This window comes from Somniosus microcephalus, chromosome 2 (genome assembly GCF_052327205.1).
Source record: "Somniosus microcephalus isolate GS21.2 chromosome 2, FLI_Smic_1.0, whole genome shotgun sequence".
NCBI classification, from domain to species: domain Eukaryota; kingdom Metazoa; phylum Chordata; class Chondrichthyes; order Squaliformes; family Somniosidae; genus Somniosus; species Somniosus microcephalus.
This window is the reverse complement of record NC_140988.1, coordinates 386319733-386345811: the sequence shown is the minus strand read 5'-3', so window position 1 is coordinate 386345811 and position 26079 is coordinate 386319733. Positions and strand designations below refer to the sequence as shown.

Sequence of the window (26079 nt, the reverse complement as noted above, 5' to 3'; positions counted from 1 at the left end):
GGTGGTGACCACACCGGTATATAAGCTCTGTGTAGTAATTTGCTGGGCAGTTCAGCCCTGACCTTCGAATAGTAAAGACCTGTTAAAGTTATTCTTGTTGTCTGTGTCCAGTGATTTAGAATAAGCATATCTGGGACACACAGACTCAACAGTGGCGACGAGTCCGATCTTACCCTGCGGCAGTTTTGCATCCAAGGCAGCTTCGTCCTCAGAACGGGCGTCGAGAAGAGGCATCCGCCCTCATCATCCTGCTGAGCACCATATCGCACGGGAGGCATCGAGAACCCGGGTTGAAATTACTGACCATGAAGCCCTCCATCAGCGACAGGCAGTGATCATCCCTTCTACCACGGTGGTGGGTAAGCCGATCAACTACACGGGCAGAAAGTCGGCCGCGTTGGCGGTGAAGAAGGGGAGGGTAACCGGAGGAAAAAGGGCGGAGAACTCGACCGCGGCCGGTGAAAAGGGCCGGGCTGCAATCGGGGCCGAGAGGCGCAGCGACTGGGGCAGCGTTAAGGCACGAGAACTGCGGAGAACTCGACCGCAGCTGGTGTAAAGAACCGGGCTGCAAGCGGGCTGAGAGGCGCAGCAACAGGGGAAGCGCTAATGCCCACGAGAACCGCGGGGGAGCAAAAGCAGCGTCGGGGAAATTGAGAACCGCTGGGAGGCGAGAACGGCAACAGCTCGGCAATCGCCATTGTAGCCAGCGGGGGAGGAAGACAAGCGCGGGAAGCCGCCATTGTAGTCGGCGGGGGAAGAAGACAAGCGCGGGAAAAGCCGCCAAGCGCGGGAAGCCACCATTTTAGTAGGCGGGGGAAGAAGACAAGCGCGGGAAGCCGCCATTTTGGAAAAAAAAAAAAAAAGTTAAAGAAACTTGCAAGGATGCCTAAACACGGTAACATCACTGCTTTTGATAGCGATGTCGAAGATTGGGCCACGAATGTAGAACACATTGAAGTTTATTGTACAGCAAATGAGGTACCAAATGATAAGAAAGCACTAACCTTATTAAACTCAATGGGTGCGAAGACGTACGGGTTATTGAGGCACCTTGTAACACCAGATAAACCGGCGGATAAGACTTTCGCGAATATTGTGACTATCCTGCAAGAACATTTAAAACCCACGCCGCTGCTGATAGCGGAACGATTTAAATTTTACAGAAGAACGCAGCTGAAAGAGGAAAGCAACGCTGAATTCTTAATTGAACTGCGCAAGCTATCAAAGTACTGTCAGTTTGGTACAGGACTAGCAGATGCTCTGAGAGATAAATTCGTGTGTGGATTATTAAAAGAAGGAACACAAAAGCGACTGCTAGAGGAAAAGGACCTTACACTTGATAAAGCTGTCACCATTGCAGCATCGCACGAGGCCGCAGCAAGAGGCACCGCGGAAATGCAGCTAAGGTCATCAGAACTCAGCACCAATCAAATGGCATTGGGTGCAATAAAGTGTTATCGTTGCGGAAGGGCAACGCACGATCAGAACCAGTGCTGGTTCAAGAATCAGGAATGCAGAAAATGTGGCAGGCTAGGTCACATAGCTAAAGTATGCCGGTCAGGAAAGAAGACCAGCAACAAAAAGTCACCACAGGAAAAGTGCAAAAAGGTACACAAGGTGACAGAGAACAGTTCGGATGAACAGAAGATGGATTCAGACTCCAGCAGTAAGGAACTGAGTTGTCTAAGAATACATAATGTGGGTAACACAGCAGACCACCAAACTATCTGGGTTACACTTCAGATAGCAGGAGTCCAAGTGAAGATGGAATTGGACACTGGATCGGCATTGACGGTCATGAATAAGCAAGATTACAAAAGGTTATTTCCACACATTCCCCTAAGGGATACGGAGATTGTATTGAAAACATACACGGGGCAAAGAGTATACCCCCATCGGAAAGATAAAGGTAAAGGTGGTCCACAAGGGCAAAGAAGTCCGAGGAATGGACTTATATGTGCTAGCTGAGGGAGGTCCACCACTACTGGGACGGGAGTGGATCAGGAGAATAAATATGGACTGGCATTCCTTAAAAGCACTAAAAGTAGATTCCGGTAAAAAAGAAGATGTCAAACCTAAACGACTGTCCAGAATATTGGACGATGCTAAAGAGGTGTTCCAACAGGGACTGGGAACACTGAGAGGAATTACGGCAGACATCAAGGTTGAAGAACATGCAAACCCGAAATTTTTCAAAGCCAGACCGGTACCTTATGCGATAAGACCTGCTGTGGAAGCTGAGCTGGAAGGGCTAGAACGTTCTGGAGTACTGTCAAAGGTGGACTGGAGTGATTGGGCCACGCCCATTGTTCCCGTCATGAAGCGTTCATCGAGCAACAAGCCGGGAGAACCTGGGAAGGTTCGCGTCTGTGGAGATTTCAAGATCACTGTTAATCCGGTGCTTCACACGGTGCAATATCCGCTTCCGCGGATTGAGGATATCTTCGCTTCGTTGTCTGGCGGGAAACACTTCACCAAGATAGACCTGGCGCATGCGTACTTACAGATGGAAGTTGATGAAGAGTCACGCCAGTATCTCACGATCAACACGCATAAGGGCTTGTATCGATATAATAGACTGGTTTTTGGAGTGGCATCGGCTCCAGCGATTTGGCAAAGGGCCATGGATCAGGTATTACAGGGAATCCCAGGCACACAATGTTACCTGGACGACATTCTGATTACAGGAGATGATGATGAGGAACATCTTGCAAATTTGGAACAAGTGCTCACCAGATTGAAAGAATATGGACTTCGAGTTAATCGCCAGAAATGTGAGTTCTTTCAGAAGCGAATCTCGTACTGTGGTCATGTCATTGACCAGAAGGGGCTTCATAAGTCTCCTGACAAGATCGAAGCTGTTGTGAAGGCTCCCGCTCCGGAAAATGTATCCCAGTTGAGGTCGTTCCTAGGGTTGATTAACTATTACCATAAGTTTCTGCCAAATTTATCCACGGTGCTGCACCCGCTGAACGCTCTTTTGCAGAAGGGAGTACCTTGGAAGTGGAGCGAGGACTGTAAGAGGGCCTTTCACAAAAGCAAGGCATTGATCACCTCAGAGGAAGTGTTGGCTCACTTTAACCCAACGCTGCCTATTCGTTTGGCTTGTGATGCTTCTCCATATGGTATTGGGGCAGTGCTCTCACAAAAGTTGCCAAATGGCTTGGAGAGACCAGTCACGTTCGCATCCAGATCATTGACCTCCGCTGAGCGCAACTATGCTCAGATAGATAGGGAGGCTCTCAGCCTTGTGTGGGGAGTAAAAAAGTTTAATCATTACCTGCAAGGCCAAAAGTTTATGCTACTGACAGACCACCAGTTGGTTTCCATTTTTAACCCTAAGAAGGGTGTTTCGGTGATGACAGCGCAGAGGCTCCAGAGATGGTCCCTTTTCCTAGGGGCACATCAATATCAGATCGAATTCAAAGGTACAAAGCAGCATGGTAATGCTGATGGGCTATCGCGCCTGCCACTACCTACAGCGGAAGAGGCACCGACAGTTGACCCTGTTGAATTATTTCACTCGACCATCGTCGAATGTTTACCAGTCACCAATGCAAGTATTGAGAGAGAAACCAGGAACGACCCGACGCTGTCTCGGGTCTGCGAATTGACAGTGAAGGGATGGCCAGCACATGGTGATCCACTGTTACCGGCATTCTCAGCCAGACGAGAACAGCTGTCCGTCTGTCAAGGAACATTGATGTATGGAACAAGGGTGATTATTCCTCCTAAGTTAAGGGAGAGAGTTCTAAAGGAACTGCATGAAGGTCATCTGGGGGGAGTCAAGATGAAAAGCCTTGCTAGGGCTTATGTGTGGTGGCCAGGTATCGACCAACAGATAGAGGATCTGACAAAAAGCTGCTCAGGGTGCCAAAAAGTTCAAAATGCACCTCCAATTGCACCGCTGCATCCATGGGAATGGCCTTCAACCCCATGGCAATGAGTACATATTGACTTTGCAGGTCCATTCATGGACTCCATGTTTTTAATTGCGGTAGACGCACATTCTAAATGGCCAGAAGTGATTAAGATGACTACCACTACCTCGGAAAAGACGATCGCAGTGCTAAGAACGATTTTTGCAAGAAATGGATTGCCAGAACAAATATGTTCAGACAACGGACCGCAGTTCGTGTCAGAAGAATTCCAGAAATTCATGAAGAGGAATGGGGTGAAACATTATACCTCTGCCCCATATCATCCGGCTACAAACGGGTTGACCGAGAGATTTGTACAAACGTTCAAAAAAGCGATAAAGGCCATGAGCGAAGATCAGATTCCACTACAACACAAGGTGGACAATTTCCTAATGGCATATTGAAACGCCACTCATGCAGTGACAAATCAAAGCCCTGCCATGATGTTCTATAACAGGAGGTTGCGGTCCAGGTTGGACTTGTTAAAACCAAATGTGCGGAGGGAAGTTGAAAACAAACAGTTCCAGCATATAAATAACAAGACCACTCGGAGTTTTGAAATAGGACAACCAGTGTTAGCCCGGGACTATAAGAATGAGAAATGGCAATCTGGAACAATTCGTGCCAGACAAGGACCCCTGATGTATACGGTAGATATTGGTGAAAACGTAATACGACGTCATGCTGACCAACTTGTAGAATCGAGAACAAGGGTCGAACCCATGGCTACGGCAGAGACAACTGTGGAAGAAGTTAGTGAACCTGAAGCATCTACCTCAGACGTGAATGTACCTGATGATGATGTCCAATCTATAAGAGATCAACTAGATGAGTCACCCCAGCAACAAGAATCAGAGACCCCTGAAAGGCGTTATCCAACTCGGATCAGGAGGCCTCCTCAGAGACTGAATCTTTGAACTGTTGTGCATAAAGTTATATATATATGTTATCATGTTATGTTTAAAATTGGGGTATACACTGTTAAGCTAAAAAGGGAGGAATTGTGGTGTATGTAACCTGTTCCACCTTAAGTGAACTACCTTAAGAGATGTACTACTTTCTCTTGGCTGCTGTATACTGTAGTACCGGTGGTGACCACACCGGTATATAAGCTCTGTGTAGTAATTTGCTGGGCAGTTCAGCCCTGACCTTCGAATAGTAAAGACCTGTTAAAGTTATTCTTGTTGTCTGTGTCCAGTGATTTAGAATAAGCATATCTGGGACACACAGACTCAACAGCAGCGATAGCACTTTTCTGCTCCATACGCCATTTCATTAGTGCTGTATTCTTGTGGTTTCTGTTGTATTTCCGCAGCTCCCCGTGCTGCTGCTTCATAGGATACTGCCACGCTGAAAGCCTGTTCTAGCGTCAGGTCCTTTTCCGAAAGTAGTCGTTTCTGGGTTCCTTCACTCTGGAGCCCGCAGACAAACTTATCCCGTAAGGTGTCTGCCAGTCCTGCTCCGAACTGGCAGTGCTTCGATAACTTACGTAGTTCCGTAAGATAGTCAGCATTGTTCTCATCTTTGTGCTGGTTTCTTTTATGGAACTTCAATCTCTCTGCTATCAGAAGCGGTGTAGGGTTTAGGCGTTCCTGTAAGATATTAACAATCTCTTCAAAACTTTTCTCCATTGGTTTAGCTGGGGTAATTAAATTCCACAAAAGGCCGTACGTTCTCGCGCCCATCAAATTTAATAATACTGACGCATTCTTTCCATTGGCCACCTCATTGGCATTGCAGTACACTTCAATTCTTTCCACATATGTGGTACAGTCTTCTACCTCATTGTCGAAAGCAGTGATACTGCCACTCTTTGGCATCTTGGGTGATATAAAATGGCACCTCCCGCGCTTTTTCTTCTTCCCCAATGGAATAAAATGGCGCCTCCCGCGCTTTTCCTTCTTCCCCATGCTGTCACGCTGCTCCTAGCGTTCTACAAGGTAATGGCAGTGACCCGCGGCTTTGGCGCGTCTCACTTTTCCTTCCCCTCGTTTTATTTTCTCTATGCTGCCCGGTTCTTGAGCACCGACCGCGCCCTGTGCGCTCCACCCTCTCTCTCTCTCTCTCTCTTTTCCTCCCGACGATGCTGCGCAGCCCCTTTGCAGAGCCGCTCGATCGAGCTCGAGCCCACCGCAGTCCGGAAGGGTCAGCACACTACCTGCTACCAGCACGATTTGCTGGAACACCTTGACTAGGGAGCCAAGCCCAGCTCTCCACAGCCTCTCCCGCAATTCTCCGAAAACCGATGGATCCTTGGGCGGTTGCCCGCAGTCGACGCCCGTTGCTCTGACTTCAACATCCAAGAAGCTTCTTCTCAGGGAAAGATCACCGTGAGGTGATGCAGTACTGCAGGTGAGTTCGAATCTGCCCATCGCCAGTGTAGTGTCCGAGTATCAATAATACACGGACTGCAGGAGAACAATAAAACAGGTATTCACTGAACAGAGGGTAAACGTCAGACTGAAGTACAGAAGCCTGCTAGGGCTTTTTATACAGGTGTGGTCACTGCCGGTACTGCAGTATAAAATCAGTTCTTCTCTTAAAGGTACATACACAATAACACCCTCCCTACTCAGAGTAAAATATCCCCAAACACACCCTCCCTACTCAGAGTAAAATATCCCCAAACACACCTGATGTGCCTCAAAGAATCCGAGACTCAACGTTAACGGAGCAAACCAAGGCTTTTATTAACTCAGAAGGTAATACACAGTGGAGAAGTGTCTCCCATCCAGAGGTCTGCACGCTGGGCCTGCTTAAGTAGGGGCCAGGTATGGGCGGAGCCCTACATACAATACAATACAGGTGAGGAAATGGAACTGAGGTGAGGAAATGGAACTGAGGTAAGGAAATGAAACTGAAACTAAACCACAGTCACAGGCACAATCACACACAGAGAATACAGATGAATGATGAATGGCATATTTCATCACATTCACCACTTCTACAGATTTAGTCTGTTCGGGGGTTTGATAGTCCTCTGTGACCGACGTGGCTGTTGTGGTGCCGCTGGTGTCGGCTGGGTGTCCCCGGTGGCCTCCTGGGTCTCTGCCGGGGGCGCCGCCAGGGTTGTTGAAGGGGTAGTTGGTGGGGGTACCGTTGGTCGATGTTCTTCCGGGGGTAATGAAAGAGTAGTGGGTGGGTAAGAGCTGCTGTGATCGTTGTTGCTGCTGTTGTCGTGGTTGTTGTCATTACCGGCTGGGGCGACGTCTTTTATGGACACGGTGTCCTCCCTTCCGTCGGCGTGCCGGACATACGCGTATTGGGGGTTGGCGTGGAGTAGGTGCACTGACTCCACGAGAGGGTCCGTCCTGTGGCCCCTCACATGCCTTCGTACAAATACCGGACCTGGGGTGGAGAGCCATGACGGCATGGATACGCCTGAGGTGGATTTCCGGGGAAAAACAAACATTCGTTCATGAGGCGTGGCATTAGTGGCAGTACACAATAGCGACCGTATCGAATGGAGCACATCTGGGAGGACTTCCTGCCAGCGGGAGATAGGGAGGCCCTTGGTTCTTAGAGCTAGAGTGACTGCTTTCCATACTGTCCCGTTCTCTCGCTCCACCTTTCCATTACCCTGGGGGTTGTAGCTGGAGGTACGGCTCGTGGCGATCCCCCTGGACAGCATGTACTGGCGTAGCTCTTCACTCATGAAGGACGCCCCACTATCCGTGTGGACGTAGCTCGGCATACCGAACAGGCAGAACAGGCTGTTGAGGCATTTAATGACCGTGGCGCTGGTCATGTCTGGGCAGGGGAAGGCGAATGGGAAACGGGAGTATTCGTCCACAATGTTCAGGAAGTAAACATTGCGGTCGACGGACGGGAGGGGGCCCTTGAAATCTAAGCTGAGCCGCTCAAAGGGCCGTGTAGCTTTGATTAAGTAGGCTCTGTCTGGGCGGTAGAACCGAGGCTTGCACTCAGCGCAAGTGCGGCAGTTCCTGGTCAGAGACCGAACTTCCTCAATCGAGTAGGGTAAGTTGCGGGACTTTATGAAGTGGAACAGCCGTGTGACCCCTGGGTGGCAGAGGTCGTTGTGGAGGGTCTGTAGCCGATCCCCGCTGGCGCTGGCACACATCCCTCGTGAGAGGGCGTCGGGGATTCGTTAAGGGCCCCTGGCCGGTAAATTATGTCATACTCGAAGGTGGAGAGCTCGATCCGCCACCTGAGAATCTTATCATTTTTGATCTTCCCCTTCTGTTTATTATTGAACATAAATGCTACCGACCGCTGGTCGGTAAGTAGGGTGAAGCGTTTGCCGGCTAGGTAGTGGCACCAGTGGCGCACTGCCTCCACGAAGGCTTGGGCCTCCTTTTCCACGGAGGAGTGTCTGATCTCGGGCCCTTGGAGGGTCCTCGAGAAGAAAGCTACGGGCCGCCCCGCCTGGTTGAGGGTGGCCGCCAAGGCAAAGTCAGACGCATCACTTTCCACTTGAAAGGGAGTGTTCTCGTCCACTGCCTGTAGCGTGGCCCGCTCAATATCCCGCTTAATGCTTTTGAAGGCGGCGTGGGCCTCAGCAGAGAGCGGAAAAGAGGATGCTTTCAAGAGGGGGCGGGCTTTGTCGGAGTAGTTGGGGACCCATTGGGAATAATAAGAAAATAACCCCAGGCACCTTTTCAGGGCTTTGGGAGTGTTGGGCAGGGGCAGCTCCCGTAGGTGGCGCAATCGGTCGGGGTCTGGTCCGATTTCCCCATTCTCCACCACGCTGCCTAGTATGCAGAGGCGCGTGGTGTTGTAAACGCACTTGTCCTCGTTGTAAGTGAGGTTGAGTTTTTGTGCGGTTTCCAGGAACCTCTCGAGGTTCGAGTCGTGATCCTGCTGGTTGTGACCGCAGATGGTGACATTGTCGAGGTAGGGGAAGGTTGCCTGCAAGTGGTGGTCATCGACCATGCGGTCCATCTCCCTCTGGAAGACCAAGACCCCATTCGTCACCCCAAAGGGGACTCTGAGGAATTGGTAGAGGCGTCCGTTCGCCTCGAAGGCGGTGTACGGGCGGTCCTCTGCTCTGATAGGGAGCTGGTGGTACGCTGACTTGAGGTCGATGGTGGAGAACACCCAGTATTGGGCGATTTGGTTCACCATTTCTGATATGCGGGGTAGCGGGTAGGCGTCTAGTTGGGTGTACATGTTGATCGTTTGGCTATAGTCGATCACCATCCGTTTCTTCTCGCTACCCCTCACCACCACCACTTGGGCGCACCACGGGTTGTTGCTGTGTTCAATAATGCGCTCCTTCAGGAGCCTGTCTACCTCGGTCGCGATAAACCGCCTGTCCTCCCAGCTGTACCTCCTGCTTTTGGTCGCTATTGGCCGGCAGTTAGGGGTAAGGTTCGCGAATAGCGAAGGTGGCTTTACCTTCAGGGTAGCCAGACCGCACACTGTGAGGGGCGGCTGGGACCCACCGTAATTGAGCGTGATGCTTTGGTGGTGGCACTGGAAATCCAGGCCCAAGATCACGCTCGCACATAGATTCTTCATGATTAGTCATTTAAAATTATCGTATACAGTTCCGTTAATGGACAAATGTACCGCGCAGTAACCCATAATGGTCGATGTCTGGGTTTTATCAGCCATAGAGATGGTACCCCGAGTAGGGACCACCGTTAGAGAGAGTTGTTGTGCTAGTTCAGGGTGGATAAAACTCTCCGTGCTTCCACTGTCAATTAAACATTTAACCCCGCACCCGTTTACCTCGATGTCCACCATTGATTTGGATAGCGGGTGCGGCCTGGTCTGGTCCACTGTGACCGATGCCACTGTAGGGCCATGATCGAGACAAGATGGCGTCCACGCTATCTGCTCACAAGATGGCGGACCCCACGAGGTCGGGCAAGATGCCGTCCAAGATGGCCGCTCCCACGGCGCACACGCGGCGGTGGCGGGTTTTCCAGTGGGGTTCCCTCTGCACACCTTCCCGAAGTGCCCCTTCTTACCGCACTTAAAGCAGGTGGTGCCTTTCGCTGGGCACAGGTTTCTGGTGTGCTTCGGCTGCCCGCAGAAGTAGCAGTTGGGGCCCCGACGCGTCGCGGCTGTCGTAGGGCTTCTGGGGGGAGAGCGGGACCCCGACGGTGTCGGGCTGCCGGGCGGGGAAGATGCCTTCCAAGATGGCGGCGCCCTTGGTGCACACGTGGCGGCGTGGGTGACGCGGGCTGAAGAGTAGGCGTCCGAGTTTCTCTGGGCCACATCCAGGGATATCCCCAAAATGTGTCCACAGCCTGTTTCAGGTCCAATCCCGTTTTTTCCAGTAGTCTCTGCCGGATGTAAGTGGAGCTGAGGCCTGTGATAAAGGCATCATGAACAAGCTCGTCAGTGTACACTGCGGCTTTTACATCTTGGCACTTGAAGTCTTTGCCAAGCGTTTTCAGGGTGACTAGGAACTCATCCAGCGATTCCCCAGGTCGCTGTGCGTGAGTAGCGAGCAGATGCCTGGCGTACACCTCATTCGTAGGCTGCTGGTAATGCGCCTTTAAGATGTCGCAGGCGGCCGGGTACGTGTCGGCGTCTTGGATGAGGGGGTAAACCCGGTGGCTTACCCAATTCCGCAGGATTCCGAGTTTCATACTTTCAGCGTCCGTAGCGCCTGTGATGGCTGCGGAATTGTCCAGGAAGAATTCCATACACTTAATCCAGTGTCCGAAGCGTGCCGATGCGTCCCAAGCATGCTGGTCCAAATCCAAACGCTCAGGTTTCAAGAGTTGATCCATTGCGTTGAAAAAATGAGTTAATAAAATTGATGTGCCTCAAAGAATCCGAGACTCAACGTTAATGGAGCAAAGCAAGGCTTTTATTAACTCAGAAGGTAATACACAGTGGAGAAGTGTCTCCCATCCAGAGGTCTGCTGTACTGGATGTGAGACACGCTGGGCCTGCATAAGTAGGGGCCAGGTATGGGCGGAGCCCTACGCACAATACAATACAGGTGAGGAAATGGAACTGAGGTAAGGAAATGAAACTGAAACTAAACCACAGTCACAGGCACAATCACACACAGAGAATACAGATGAATGATGAATGGCATATTTCATCACAACACCCTCCCGACTCAGAGTAAAATATCCCCAAACACACCCTCCCTACTCAGAGTAAAATATCCCCAAACACACCCTCCCTACTCAGAGTAAAATATCCCCAAACACACCCTCCCTACTCAGAGTAAAATATCCCCAAACACCCCCCCCTACTCAGAGTAAAATATCCCCAAACACACCCTCCCTACTCAAAGTAAAATATCCCCAAACACACCCTCCCTACTCAGAGTAAAATATCCCCAAACACACCCTCCCTACTCAGAGTGAAATATCCCCAAACACACCCTCCCTACTCAGGGTAAAATATCCCTAACACAGCCTCCCTACTCAGGGTAAAATATCCCCAAACACACCCTCCCTACTCAGGGTAAGATATCCCCAAACACACTCTCCCTACTCAGAGTAAAATATCCCCAAACACACCCTCCCTACTCAAAGTAAAATATCCCCAAACACACCCTCCCTACTCAGAGTAAAATATTCCCAAACACACCCTCCCTACTCAGAGTAAAATATCCCCAAACACACTCTCCCTACTCAGAGTAAAATATCCCCAAACACACCCTCCCTACTCAGAGTAAAATATCCGCAAACACACCCTCCCTACTCAGAGTAAAATATCCCCAAACACACCCTCCCTACTCAGAGTATAATATCCCCAAACACACCCTCCCTACTCAGAGTAAGATATCCCCAAACACACCCTCACTACTCAGAGTAAAATATCCCCAAACACACCCTCCCTACTCAGGGTAAAATATCCCCAAACACACCCTCCCTACTCAGAGTAAAATATCCCCAGACACACCCTCCCTACTCAGGGTAAAATATCCCCAAACACACCCTCCCTACTCAGAGTAAAATATCCCCAAACACACCCTCCCTGCCTCTCCTCATTGAGCCTCCCAGGATCAGGGGGCAGTGGGAATCGCTGCCTCTCCTGATTGACTCTCCCCCCGCCAGGATCAGGGGGCAGTGGGGATCGCTGCATCTCCTCAGCGACTCCCCCCAGGATCAGGGGGCAGTGGGGATCGCTGCCTCTCCTGATTGACTCCCCCCCCCCAGGATCAGGGGGCAGTGGGGATTGCTGCCTCTCCTGATTGACCCCCCCCCCAGGATCAGGGGGCAGTGGGGATCACTGCCTCTCCATCCTCTGGGATGGTGGCATTGACCTTCAGCCATGTCAGAGTCATTGACCTCTGCCCGCTGCTCTCCCGGGTAACTTCACCTTCTCTGCTGCTCGCTGGATCTGGAGGAGCGAGCTTAAATCTTAATTCCTTTGGTCTGAGGGAAAATCCAAATGACATTCTTAAAACTGCTGATATCCAGCAAGGCAGTACATTTTTCATTTCTCTCACCCCTCTCTCACCAGTGTACAGAATTAACAGCGGGGTTGCGGTTATTTGTCTCTGGCCAGTCAGAAGCCTCTGAGCTGCTCCAGGGACCCCCTTGCAGTTTTGAAGCGCTCCCCTATTCCTGAGTTCTGACCGCCGGACTTATTCGGTAGCGATGTAGACAGAAAAACACGCGACTCGTGATTTGGGTGCAAAACAGACCAGCATTTATTGAAAACAAAAGAAGGAACACCTTAAAATAATCGATATAGCTCTTATGCCTGGTACAGCACTTTTGCTTAACGCAATACCCTCAGTGTCCACTAGAGCACTCCCTGCTCAGTGCAACACTCCTTTATTTTAAATCCAGCACTTTTTACTTAAAAACCCTTTGCTCACTACAGCACCTTAGCTTAGTGGCTTTTACTTAAAAAAACAGCACTTTAATACAGTTACTTTAAAAATAGCTACACAGCGTTCACCACAGCACTTCAGCTTGATGCAACACCCCTTTTAATACAGTTTTACATACAGTACTTTAAAACAGCTACTCCTTTCTAATACAGTTTTAAATACCGGATTCGGTGTTCACTATAGCACTTCTCTGTTCGGTGCAACACTGCCTTACTTAAATAAGGGAGGAGAGAAAGGCACAACGAGGGAAAATCGACTAAAATCACAGTTCTAATGAAATTCCCACCCCATACCTATTCTAAGTTGCCTTGTGGAAGGCCAGATAAATATATGCTCACCACTGGAAATGCCTGCTCTGTGTCCTGCGAACTTAGATCTTCACTGCCCCGAAGAAAAAAAAAACAGTGTTTTAAAAGTAAACTGCTGGTGTTTTACTTCTTCAGGCAGGCTCCCATGCTGTAGCGGGACACGGAGGTGAGGCCAGAGAGAGAGAGAGAGCTTCTGGGAAGCTATCTTTTATACCCCCATTTGGGGGTATATATATCGATTATCTGCTGCAGGGGGGTGGGGACTCCCCTTTGATTGGCAGCTCCATTGAACCTTTCTTCCACAGACACAGAAAGCTGTTTTCCAAGTCCTTTGTCTTCGGCCATGCGGTCTGACGGCCATTTTTGATCCCTGACATTTTTAAAGGTATATCACCCAGGGATTCTTTAATCAAAAAAATTAATCTCAGGAGCTGTAAATTATTGCGAAATCTTACAATCCCCCATCGGATACTAAAACTTGCTTGTAGCATCCTTGCCAAAAAGTGAGCAATAATTTCTGACCCCTCCACAAACAACCTTCCCTTACACTTAACTAAATCTATCTTTAATCCCCCGACACCTCCATCTCCCCTGCCCAGAGGGAATTGTAGTACGGCAGGCATCTATCGACAGGAAACCAACAATTAATTAAGTAATCAATACACGGAGGGTGTCCAATGCCCCTGCACCACTTATATTCACAATAAGTCAAGCATGGAGGGGTCCTACGCCCCTGCACCGCTTATATTCATAATAAGTCAAGCATGGAGGGGGCCCTACGCCCCTGCACCACTTGTATCATAATTTTAAAAAACAGATGGAAGACAAATGAGCTTCCTTTAATTCCACACAAGCAGTAAAATAATTAACAAGTTCTGTAAATTCTTAGTCTTAAGTTGTATTTCCAGCAGCAGCTTTTAAATGTTGTGGGCATCTGCTTCCTGCAGACCCCTTCCTTTGTGGACTAGGGGTGCTTCCCCTCTCGAATCCCACAACTTGTTGGTCCCTGGTGCCTTCTGGAACTCTGAAAAACAAAAGAAAACATCTCGCCAGGTCCCCTGGCTCGAGGAAGTGTAATCAGGTCCCGTGACCTTGATCCACAATACAATCCTGGAACCATACCACACTCAAAACTTATACACTAATCTTAATTTCAATATAGAAACAAAACTTAACACGTTCTACCTTAATACACGTTCTACCTTAATAAAGCTATGTGGCGGAGCCACCAAGAGACACTGAACAATCTGTAATCATTCCTTTAACCACTCTGTAGTGCAGTTGTGGACTGCACCTTTAAGCTGTGTGTAGGTTCTTGTATTTCCACGTGATGACGTCATGACGCCGATCACGTGACCCCCAGTTGGCGCGGAAAACGTGATGACGTCATGACGTCGGTTTCCAGTATTTAAGGGCAGTCTGAGAAAGGCTGGAGACCTGGACAAACCTGCTGACACCTGCTCTTGTAGTTTATCAGTTAAAGTATTTTGTTTATTAAAGTCTGATTATTTCGTTTCACTGCGTTGGACTTCGTTATTCGGATAGGAACTCCCGTTCCTACAGCTATATACAAGCGCCGCCCGTCTCCGGGCGGCCAGCTCTGTCCCTGATTGGGCTGTCACAGGCTGCTCCCTGCTTTGTGGCTGCACTGATTCCAGCTTCTGGTCCCTCGCAGCTTATGGCTGCTGATTGGGGACCTCTGCCTCGTGGCTTCTCCCTGGCTTGGGAGTCCGCCCTACTCCACTGGAAGGTGGGTGAACATACTTTCTTGGGCTGGGGTACCCGAAGAGATCTCCTAGGGAGTGTTGCCGGGGGGGCTACCCTGGCGAGCAGACCCTTAGCTCGGGTCACACTCCCTGCTGGCTGGGGACCTCCTCCTTCGGGTCCCTCCCTTCCCAAACCTGGGCTGGGGACAGGCAATCCCTTGTTACCGGCTGCCGGTGGCTGAGAGCCTTCCCCTTCAGGTCTAAAACCTGGTTCAGGCTCCTCCCCGGAGTCCCACAAGAGGGGGGAAAAAAATCGCTCGGGCCAAATGCTGGGGAGCTTCTACAATCCCAGTTGCCTGTTCCCCTGCCCCCTGCTTAAATAAACCACACTGTTTGCTATAACTGGCTGCCTGCCAGTAATCCTGTTCAAACGCCTTTTCTCTTACCCGGGTGTCTTTAAATGGGGAATTTTGGACTTGGACCTGCTTTTGGTCCAGGGCCAAAACTATCCCCTGTGTGCCTCCCTTGTCCCGGATTTCTGCTACCGGACCTGCTCTACAGGGGTCCCAGAACTCTCCTTCCCTGTTCCCTGGCTTAAACAGCTTACTCTGCTCATGAATGGCTCCTCCCCTAGCACAAGTCACAGCACCTGCCTGTGCTTTCTGTGAACTTGGACCTGCTGTGGGCTGGGGATTACTATTCTCAGGCTTACTCCCAGCTGCCTGTTTCCCTGTGGGTCCCATTAATCTAAATGGGACCTTGTTAGACCGGGGTGAATGGGTCAGGTCCTCCGAGTGGACCACCGTGCTGGAGGCTCCAGTGTCCACCGAATATCTCCCCTGCACCATCTCCTCCCCCATCTCAACATAGGGCCTGCACCCCTCAGCATTTTCGCGGGGACACAGGTCAACAGGCTGCGCTGGCTCTAGCCATTGCTGGGAGTGGGATGGGGTCAAAGCACTGGTGGTGGCTGCTACACTCCCCTGGCCAGTCAGAAGAGACCGCACTGCCTCCAATAGTGACTCGACCCGTTGGGGGGGGGGTGGAATTCCTGTCTCTACCACCTCATCCTCCACCCCCCTTTGCTGCCAGGAGCTCCTGAAAACTCGGAGCTGCCTTCGGGCTGATCAAACAAATCATCCCCTTTGCTCTTCTTAAAGCCATATTGAGGCTTTCTATCTCTGCCCTACAGGGGCCATGATCTGCTTCCTCAAACCCTTGCTCGCAGGCCAGCTTATATGCTGCCTTTACCTCCCTAACCTTTTCCTGCTGCTCTTTTATTTCTTGTATGAGGCGAGCGTTCTCCTCCTGCACCCTCATCTCCTTGCTCCTAGCCTATGCAACTAGACACTTCAGGTACAGTGACTCGTACCTCGTGTGGCTTTTGCGCTCACTAAATTGAACCACCAGGCATTCTATCTTGGCCTGGTATTCCTCAACCTCCCTTTCCCTATCCCAACTCTCTGCTCTGGCTTCCCTAAGCCTGCGGGTAACCTCCCCAAGCCTGCGGGAACCTAACCACAAACAAACCAGTGGGATAAAAAGAAAACCAATAACTGCTGCTCTTTCCAGACCCAAACAACTGTCTGCCACATCGCACACTGTTGCCGACAGTCCTGCCGCAGTCGCCATTTTGTACGGAATTAACAGCGGGGTTGGGGTTATTTGTCTCTGGCCAGTCAGAAGCCTCTGAGCTGCTCCAGGGACTCCCTTGCGGTTTCAAAGCGCTCCCCTATTCCTGAGTTCTGACCGCCAGACGTATTCGGTAGTGATGTAGACAGAAAAACACGTGACTCATGGTTTGGGTGCAAAACAGACCAGCATTTATTGAAAACAAAAGAAAGAAAAACCTTAAAATAATCGATATAGCTCTTATGCCTGGTACAGCACTTTTGCTTAACGCAATACCCTCAGTCTCCACTAGAGTGCTCCCTGCTCAGTGCAACACTCCTTTATTTTAAATCCAGCACTTTTTACTTAAAAACCCTTTGCTCACTACAGCACCTTAGCTTAGTGGCTTTTACTTAAAAAAAACAGCACTTTAATACAGTTACTTTAAAAATAGCTACACAGTGTTCACCACAGCACTTCAGCTTGATGCAACACCCCTTTTAATACAGTTTTACATACAGTACTTTAAAACAGCTACTCCTTTCTAATACAGTTTTAAATACCGGATTCAGTGTTCACTATAGCACTTCTCTGCTAGGTGCAACGCTGTCTTATTTAAATAGGGGAGGAGAGAACGGACACAACGAGGGACAAATCGACTAAAATCACAGTTCTAACAAAATTCCCACTTTACTCCCACCCCTATACCTATCCTAAGTTGCCTTGTGGAAGGCCAGAAAAATATAAGCTCACCACTGGAAATACCTGCCTGCAGTCAAGTGGTTAGTCCTTTGTGCAAACATCTTGTAGCAGTTTCTGTAAACATATTGATTGTCTGCTGCAGGGGGTTGGGGAATCCCCCTTGATTGGCAGCTCCATTGAACCTTTCTTCCACAGACACAGAAAGCTGTTTTCCAAATCCTTTGTCTTCAGCCATGCGGTCTGACGGCCATTTTTGATCCCTGAAATGTTTAAAGGTATATCACCCAGGGATTCTTTAATCAAAAAAATTAATCTACGGAGCTGTAAATTATTGCAAAATCTTACACCAGCACCATCCCCCAACCTGTTAGAGGATGGGGACCTCCTGCCTGGAGGTACATTTCCCATCTTCTACATACACTAGACAAAAACTCCTACACTGCAGTACTTTATACTGCCAAGTAAACCTAGAAACAAACTAAAATCTACCTTAATCTTGCAACGACAAATTTTAATACTAAACATTTATAGTTCGACATACATTTTAGAGTCAACATACCATTTAATACATCCTTGATTCTTAAGGAAATCTCCTCAATGTTATCATTCTGAATGGCACACTATTGGAATTTACTCCCTGAGCACAAGTCAGCAGTGTGATGGAATACTCTCCACTTACCTGGATGAGTGCAGCTCCAACAACACTCAAGAAACTCGACACCATCCAGAACAAAGCAGCCCGCTTGATCGGCACCCCATCCACCACCTTAAACATTCACTCCCTCCACCACCGGCGTAACGTGTCTGCAGTGTGTACCATCTACAAGATGCACTGCAGCAACTCACTAAGGTTTCTTCGGCAGCACCTCCCAAACCCGCGACCTCTTCCACCTGGAAGTACAAGGGCAGCAGGCGCGTGGGAACACCACCACCTCCAAGTTCCCTCCAAGTCACACACCATTCTGACTTGGAAATACATCGCCGATCCTTCATTGTCGCTGGGTCAACATTTATTATGGTAAGTTGGAGGGTGTGCTGTTTTAAAGGGACAGGAGCATTACTCCATTTAATGCACATTGTATTCCTCTTGATCTAAGGGCGCCTAAATGTGACCTGGCTTTTCCTCTTAAACCACAAGATTTAACTTCTCAAACATTCTGTGGTCAATTTGAGTTTCATTGCTCCTGGGGAGATCCTATCTCACAGCACCACAACTGCTACTAGATCCTGCACATTGTGGATCAGCGCATTCATTCCCACTGGGCTGCCTGCACTTCAACCCACCATGACAAACAAAAGAACAGAGTTTCTTGAAATCCCTCATTGCCAGAGATTTTGGGGGTGAAGTTGGACTTTGCGGTGCCCGTTTTCTGGGCAGAAACACATCCAGCGTCATGTTGGTTCAGTCGCTGTGGAGGTGACTCTGGCGAGCGTCGAGAACAGGCGCAAGGCCCCTTGGATCAGATAATAATGGACCGAACACCTGTTTTCGGACCCATCCTGGAGATGTGTTTGCTTTGAGCATAACTGTGCTCAGGATTACCAGGTCTACATGCGGCTTAACCAGCGATCCTTAAAAGGACAACTGGAGGCCGCCACCAAAAGGCAAGTTTTCAAAGAATACTTACCTGAATGTAGAGCCGGCAGGATCAGAAGTGTTCCTCCTGTCTCCATGTTAACTCTGTGGCCAGTGCTTGCCCCCTCCTGACTGCCTCTCCCTTCCCAGACTTACCATTGGCCCTCGCCTGGCACCCAGGCAGCCAATCTCTCCCCCTTCAGACTGGCAAGCTGCCTCTGGGGCTGTGACTGGTGCCCACAGCTCACCAGTGCTGTACTCATGAGGCCAGCGGACCAATTTGCCCTGTTCCTGAAGCTGGCCTCTTCAGGTGTGTGCCAGGATCGCCCCTCAGTTCAGGCACAATTCAGCTTCTGGGCCTCAGTTTTCATCGGGTTACTCGCACCTACGTCCTGGTAAAGATCAATTTATGTTATTTTAATTGTAAGTTTATGTGTGAGTAAATTGTTTTTTCAATCTTAATAGGGACCAAGTTGAACTCGAAGAGAGAACTGAGGATATGCAGTGCATTGAAACCAAGCTTCCCGAGTCGAAAAGCCGGCTGACGGGATACATACGTGATCTACGAGAGATTGCAAACAGCATCGATCAGTATCACAAAGGTGCAACAATTGCAAATGTCACAGGATCTTCCCTAAGTGCTGTGGGAGGCATCCTAATCTTTGCAGGATTAATCGCCGCTCCTTTCACAGCAGGTGGGTCCTTGGTGCTCAGTACGGTGGGAGTGGTCATGGGTGGGGCTGGTGCTGCCACTAATCTGACAGCTGGCATCACTGAATCTGTTCTGCAGTCAGAGAAACAGGAAAAGTTAGATCTGATCATCAAACAATACAACAGTACCTGGAAAGAAATGATAGATTGCTTGAAACAATGCAGCAAGCTAGAAATGAGAGATTGGGACAATTCGTATTTAAGTAAAAGCCTGCTTTCTGGAACTCTTCTGGCACTGTCTAACACCGTGAGAACTGTTGCAGGAGTGGCGTCAGCACTCTTTGTTGCATGGAATATCTACTCTATAATAATGGACTCCATTGAGCTTAGCAATGGAAGTAAAACTGAAGTTGCTAAAAAGATACGAGATGACGCTCAGAGGATAGAGGATGCATTAAAAGAGTTTGAAAAAAGTATCAATCTCTCAAAAACATGCTTGAGAGACACTGAGTCAATGTAGTAACAATGGGTAGCGGGCTGGCAGAAAAAGCATGAAAAGTGCATCCTGATTTCAAACGGCCGGGCTCTAATTTTAAGGTTGGCCCCCTTGTGCTGGATTCTCCCACCAGGGGCAATAGTTTCTCTCCATCTACCCTATCGAATCGCTTTATCATATAAAGAGCTTAATTAGTTCACCTCACAACCTTCAAAACTCAAAGGAATACAAGCCAAGTTTATCAAACCTGTTCTTAGAATTTAACCCTTCAAGCCCTGACATCATTCTGGTAAATCTGCGCTGCTCCCTCTCCAAGGCCAAGATGAAATGTGTGCATTTGGACAACTAAAGCCCATCGAAAGAAAAGACAGACTTTACATAGCGCCTTTCACGGCCACCGGACGTCCCAAAGGGCTTTACAGCCAATGAAGTACTTTTTGAAGTGTGGTCACTGTTGTAATGTAGGAAACGCGGCAGCCAATTTGTGCACAGCAAGATCCCACAAACAGCAATGTGATAATGACCAGATAATCTGATACTGATTGAGGGATAAATATTGGGCCAGGACACCGGGGGGAACTCCCCTGCTCTTCTTCGAAATAGTGCCAGGGATCTTTTACGTCCACCTGAGAGAGCAGACGGGGCTTCGGTTTGACGTCTCATCTGAAAGACAGCACCTCTGACAGGGCAGCACTCCCTCAGCACTGCACTGGAGTGCCAGTCTAGATTTCTGTGCTCAAGTACCTGGAGTGGGACTCGAACCCACAACCTTCTGACTCCGAGGTGAGGGTACTGCCCACAGAGCCGCAGCTGACTCCGAGGTGAGGGTACTGCCCACAGAGCCACAGCTGACTCCGAGGTGAGGGTACTGCCCACAGAGCCACAGCTGACTCCGAGGTGAGGGTGCTGCCCACAGGGCCACAGCTGACTCCGAGGTGAGGGTGCTGCACACAGGGCCACAGCTGACTCCGAGGTGAGGGTGCTGCTCACAGAGCCACAGCTGACTCCGAGGTGAGGGTGCTGCACACAGAGCCACAGCTGACTCCGAGGTGAGGGTGCTGCTCACAGAGCCACAGCTGACTCCGAGGTGAGGGTGCTGCACACAGGGCCACAGCTGACTCCGAGGTGAGGGTGCTGCACACAGGGCCACAGCTGACTCCGAGGTGAGGGTGCTGCTCACAGAGCCACAGCTGACTCCGAGGTGAGGGTGCTGCACACAGAGCCACAGCTGACTCCGAGGTGAGGGTGCTGCTCACAGAGCCACAGCTGACTCCGAGGTGAGGGTGCTGCTCACAGAGCCACAGCTGACTCCGAGGTGAGGGTGCTGCCTGTTGTTTTAAAGCAACCTTCTGTTGATCACTTGAGTAGTAACAAGTTCAGTCTTCTGGTTAGAATCATTTTATTCTTCAACTTCAGCATAAAAAGCAATTTACAAGTCATTGTCACAGATAGAGCACGCGAGCATAGGCATGCGTTCCTTCTCATGCTGCATGAACAAGGGAAAAGCCTCTATTTATACACGGTTTTATCATCAAACTGGAAATTGCATTGCCTTATATGGTATTGTCTGGCTACTGCATAGTACAGAGACACAAGTCTATATTTCTTCAAAATACATCAACAATCTTGCACGTAAGATGCTGTGTCCTTGCTGTGGTAAGCATAACCCTTCTGGTCTCTAGACATTCTTATTATGTACACAGCATTTCTAATCTAAACATTCTTATTATGAACGTGTCCAAGGTTTACTTTGATTGCGAACACCAGCTGCCGCTGGGCTAAGGTAACTCTGTCTCTCTCTCCCTCGACTGTTGCTTGGCGATCTCCCTCATCTACCAACACTGCCCACTGAGCCACGGCTTTGCTCCTCCACAGCTCCGAGTCTCTCACCATTTGTCTTTCGCTGATTCAAAGCGGATGAGCTCACACTTCCCACATTGAACTCCATCTGCCAGACCTTTGCCCACTCACTTCGTCTTTCGATATGCATTTGTAACTTCCTGCTCCCATCTACACAGCAAACTTGGATATACAATGCTCTATTCCTTCATCCAAGTCATTGATATGTATGGTGAAAAGCTGAAGCCCCAGTACAGATCGCTGGGGAGCACGACTTTTCACATCCCACCGGTCAGAGAACGTTCCCTTTATCCCTACTCTCTGTCCTCTACTCCCAACCAATGACTGACCTATGTCATGAGGTTACCTCCAATTCTATGTGTTCTCATTTCTGTTAATTTCTTGTGTGAAGCCTTATGCCTTTTGGTGTCCCATATAGAAAGAGAGAAAGACACATTTATATAGACCCTTTCATGACCTCAGGATGTCACAAAGTGCTTTACAGCCAAATAAACTTAATTGGAGACATTTAAACATGGAGTTGTAGGAAAGTTGGGAACAGATTTTGGAAGTGACAGGTTCAAGGATCTTGGAAAAGGGAGGAGGGTATGGAGTGGTACTTTGGAAGGACAGAGGGATCAAGGGTGGCTGTTTTGAGGTGGTGGTAATAATGGCACTTTTGAAAGGGAGGGAGACAGTACCTCAAGAGTTAGAATCATTTATGATGTTAAATAATATGGGATTGGGGGGGGGGGCAAGAGCAGGAGGTGAATTTTATGGAAGAGGAGGCCAGAGAGGGAGAGAAACTGGAGAAAGATGTGAGTCCAGGGCTAAGGCATGGGGGAGGTTTGGCTTGGTAGCAAAGGAGAAGGGGGGAAGCAACAGAGGAAGCTTAGTGACCAAGAGCTACTCCCACTGGCTGGAGGTGAAGGTCGAGTGGGCAGAGGAGAGGGATTTAAGGAGACAGTTGGAAATGGAGAAGACCGACCTTTACTGTCCAGGATGGCCCTGGAGCAGTTTATGGTTTTCCCAGAGGAAAGTGCGGCCTGATAACACTTGAGCCAATCCAGCCAGATCTGGTGGCTAAACCAGACTCTCTCAAGTTTATGTTCCTTGGACTTGAACATGCAAATATTGGAGCCATTCCAGAGGAATGACTGGGGTGGGAGAGACTGAAGGTTTTACTGGGGACAAAGGCATCAAAGGTGGAGATGAAAAAGTGGCTGAGAAGATTGACAGCCATAGAAGTATCGTGGTGAATGGAGGGTCTAATGCTCAGAAGTTAGGAGTTTGATAGTGCCGTCAGTGACTTGAGGGAGCATGTTTTCCAGCAGAATAAAGCGAGGTTACACAGGATATACAGCACAGAAACAGGCCATTCGGCCCAACCAGTCCATGCCGGCGTTTATGCTCCACTCGAGCCTCCCCCCGTCTTTCCTCATCTAAATCTATCAGCATAACCCTCTATTCCCTTCTCCCTCATATGCTTGTCTAGCCTCCCCTTAAACACATCGCTTCTATTCGCTTCAACCACTCCCTGTGGTAGTGAGTTCCACATTCTCACCACTCTCTGGGTTAAGAAGTTTCTTCTGAATTCCCTATTTGGTTTCTTGGTGACTATCTTATATTGATGGCCTCTAGTTTTGCTCTTCCCCACAAGTGAAAACATTCCCTCTGTGTCCACTCTATCAACATTTTTGGTCACTCCTCGGCCTTCTTTTTTCAAGAGAAAAGAGACCCAGCCTGTTCATCCTTTCCCGATATGTATACCCTCACATTTCTGGTATCATCCTTGTAAATCTTTTTTAACCCTCTCCAGCACCTCTATATCCTTTTTATACTATGGTGACCAGAACTGTACGCAGTACTCTAAGTGTGGTCTAACCAAGGTTCGATACAAGTTTAGCAAAACTTCCCTACTTTTCAATTCTATCCCTCTAGACATAAACCCCAGGGCTTGGTTTGTTTTTATGGCACTTGTAGGAAAAGCTGATATTTAAAGATATTTAGTGGATGAGAATCATATATGTATAAATTCAAGTGTAGCCATTGACCAACTAATATTACCCATCATTTCCCTTCTGAGTAACTAAAAAAGCTAAGACTTGTTCAAAATGCAGCTGCAAAGACAGTCAAAAGCAGTTTTGTCTAAGGTTTGAGAACAAACAGCCACAGACTGCGAGTGATGGTCAAATCATTAAATTGCAAAGAAAAACATATTATCATGCTGAATAGAACTTAGAATTCGCTTAACAGAATCATTGCAACAATATTTAAAGGATAATTAGTATAAATTCCAATAAAATGAGCGCAATCATGGAAGTTAAGGTATTTATCTGGTAGATTAAAGTGAGATAGTCTGGATACCTCGAGACAAGTGAGACAGCAGAATGATCTGGGCGATAGCAAAATACTGCAGATGCTGGAAATCCAAAATAACAACAGAGAATGCTGGAAAAACTCAGCAGGTCAGGCAACATCCGTGGATTTCAACCCGAAACGTCAACTCAAATTTCTCTCCACGGATGTTGCCTGACCTGCTGAGTTTTTCCAGCATTCTCTGTTGTTAGAATGATCTGGGCCCTTGGTATAAAGGCCTTGTACCAGGGGGACAATGAAATGAAGGAGATAAAGTAAATTCCAATGGGGAGAAAAGCTATAAACAAGATAACAAGACAGCAGGATTAGAGTTAATGGAAATATACTGGAAGAGGAGTGGCCAGGTTACTAACCATAACCTGAGTGACAATGGTATTCTGACCACTAGAACCAATTTAAAAAGGTGATTTTGTTAAAGGCCATATATGGACTCTGGCCAAATGAACTGTTGATAAGGAATGGGTTAAAACCTGCTGTATGCCTCAGAGACATGGACCATGTACAGCAGGCACCTCAAAGTACTGGAGAGGTACCACCAACGCTGCCTCCGCAAGATCCTGCAAATCCATTGGCAGGATAGGTGCACCAATGTCAGTGTTCTTGCTCAGGCCAACATCCCCAGCATCGAAGCTTTGACCACGCTCGATCAGCTCCGATGGACGGGTCACATTGTCCTGTAGGATTCGCAAAAATCCAGGAAAATACAGTCTACATTGTAAAACCCCTGAAATGGCCACATTTTATGAACACAAAATGGAGTTGGCAGATCACATGACTCATTTCAGAAGGACATACCACTGCAGTATCTTAAAGAAACCTGAGTCACCACCGATTAGAAGATTCCAGAACTGACTGCAATTGATATGGTAAAATGGTTACAGTAGTAACGAAGTCAAAACAAAAGTATTTACACCTCAAGGTGTGTTAATTGCTAGCAAAGCGCAAACCCATCTCTGAAATCGCAGAGCACAGACAAAACCTATTATCTGTACCAAACTCAGAGGGACACAGGACAGATCCCATTAGTTTCATTTACAAGGCATTAAAATAAAGTACCCGCTTTTGTCAAAGCAGCCTGCCCATTACTTTAACAAAAGAAAACCCCTGATTTGGCGCCAAGATAAGGGCAAGAAAACAGTATAACTGTTGGGGGAAAAGAGACATTAAAAAAAACACAGTTTCACACAGACACGAGGTCAAAGGCAGAGCGAGTGGAGAGGTTCGATTACGGTTCGAGGAGCATGGAGGGCCTACAAGTTCGAGCAGGAGAGCAGGTTCAGGAGCCGGTCCCATAAGGAAGATTGGAGATCCCGGACGATACAGGAGCACCAAGGTCAAGGACAGTTTTAAAAACCCTGGTGAGCATAGATGCCCAACTCCACCTAGCTGATCTAGTTGAGGTATAGTGTAGAGACGGGAGGGTTTTTAATATTAAGGGCTTTGTAATTCGGGAGTGTTATTCATCCTTCGTTGTGCCGTGCGCTTTCTCCACCCCCGTTTTATTATATCACTGATCTAGAATTGATGTATTATGATAGTCAAAGTAACTCTTGTGTGTTAAATTTTAGTTCCCATTGAGAGGCGTGTTCATGATTTTTGTCTGCATTGTTTCTTCATTCTCTATGTTTTATTCTCCTTAAAAATAAAGATACCTTTGATTTAAAACTTACCTTGTCTCACCTGATCCATTTGTCTTCCGAGTCACAAGTTGGGCCAACACATCAAGGTGGTCTGGCAATAAGCCCAGTGTCTAGAACCAGTGAGGGGGGAGCGCTTCGGAACCGCTCAGGAGCAGTGTGAAATCAAAAACCAATCTCGCACACCGCAAGCTCGTTAAAACGACCCCTTACAGTCCGCATGCCTGATAGGAGACTCCCAAAACAAATGCTCTACTCGGAGCTCCGGCACGGCAAGAGAGCCCCAGGTGGGCAGAGGAAATGCTTCAAGGACACCCTCAAAGCCTCCTTGAAAAAGTGTAACATCCCCACCGACACCTGGGAATCCCTGGCCCAAGACCGCACAAAATGGAGGAGAAGCATCCGGGAAGGTGCCGAACACCTCGAGTCTCTTCGCTGGGAGCAAGCGGAAGCCAAGCGCAGGCAGCGCACGTCA

General features: G+C 48.7%; 1 protein-coding gene across 1 annotated transcript in view; it reads left to right on the top strand.

Moving 5' to 3' along the window:
• LOC147123847 (apolipoprotein L3-like) overlaps positions 1 to 25636 on the top strand; it is a 44199-nt gene extending 18563 nt beyond the window's left edge. Inside the window, exon 2 of the mRNA XM_085976394.1 lies at positions 19068 to 25636. Within this exon, the coding sequence (XP_085832520.1) occupies positions 19068 to 19773 (706 nt within the window). The 3' untranslated portion in view covers positions 19774 to 25636. The remainder of the gene's footprint in view (positions 1 to 19067) is intronic.
• Positions 25637 to 26079: the final 443 nt, after the last annotated feature.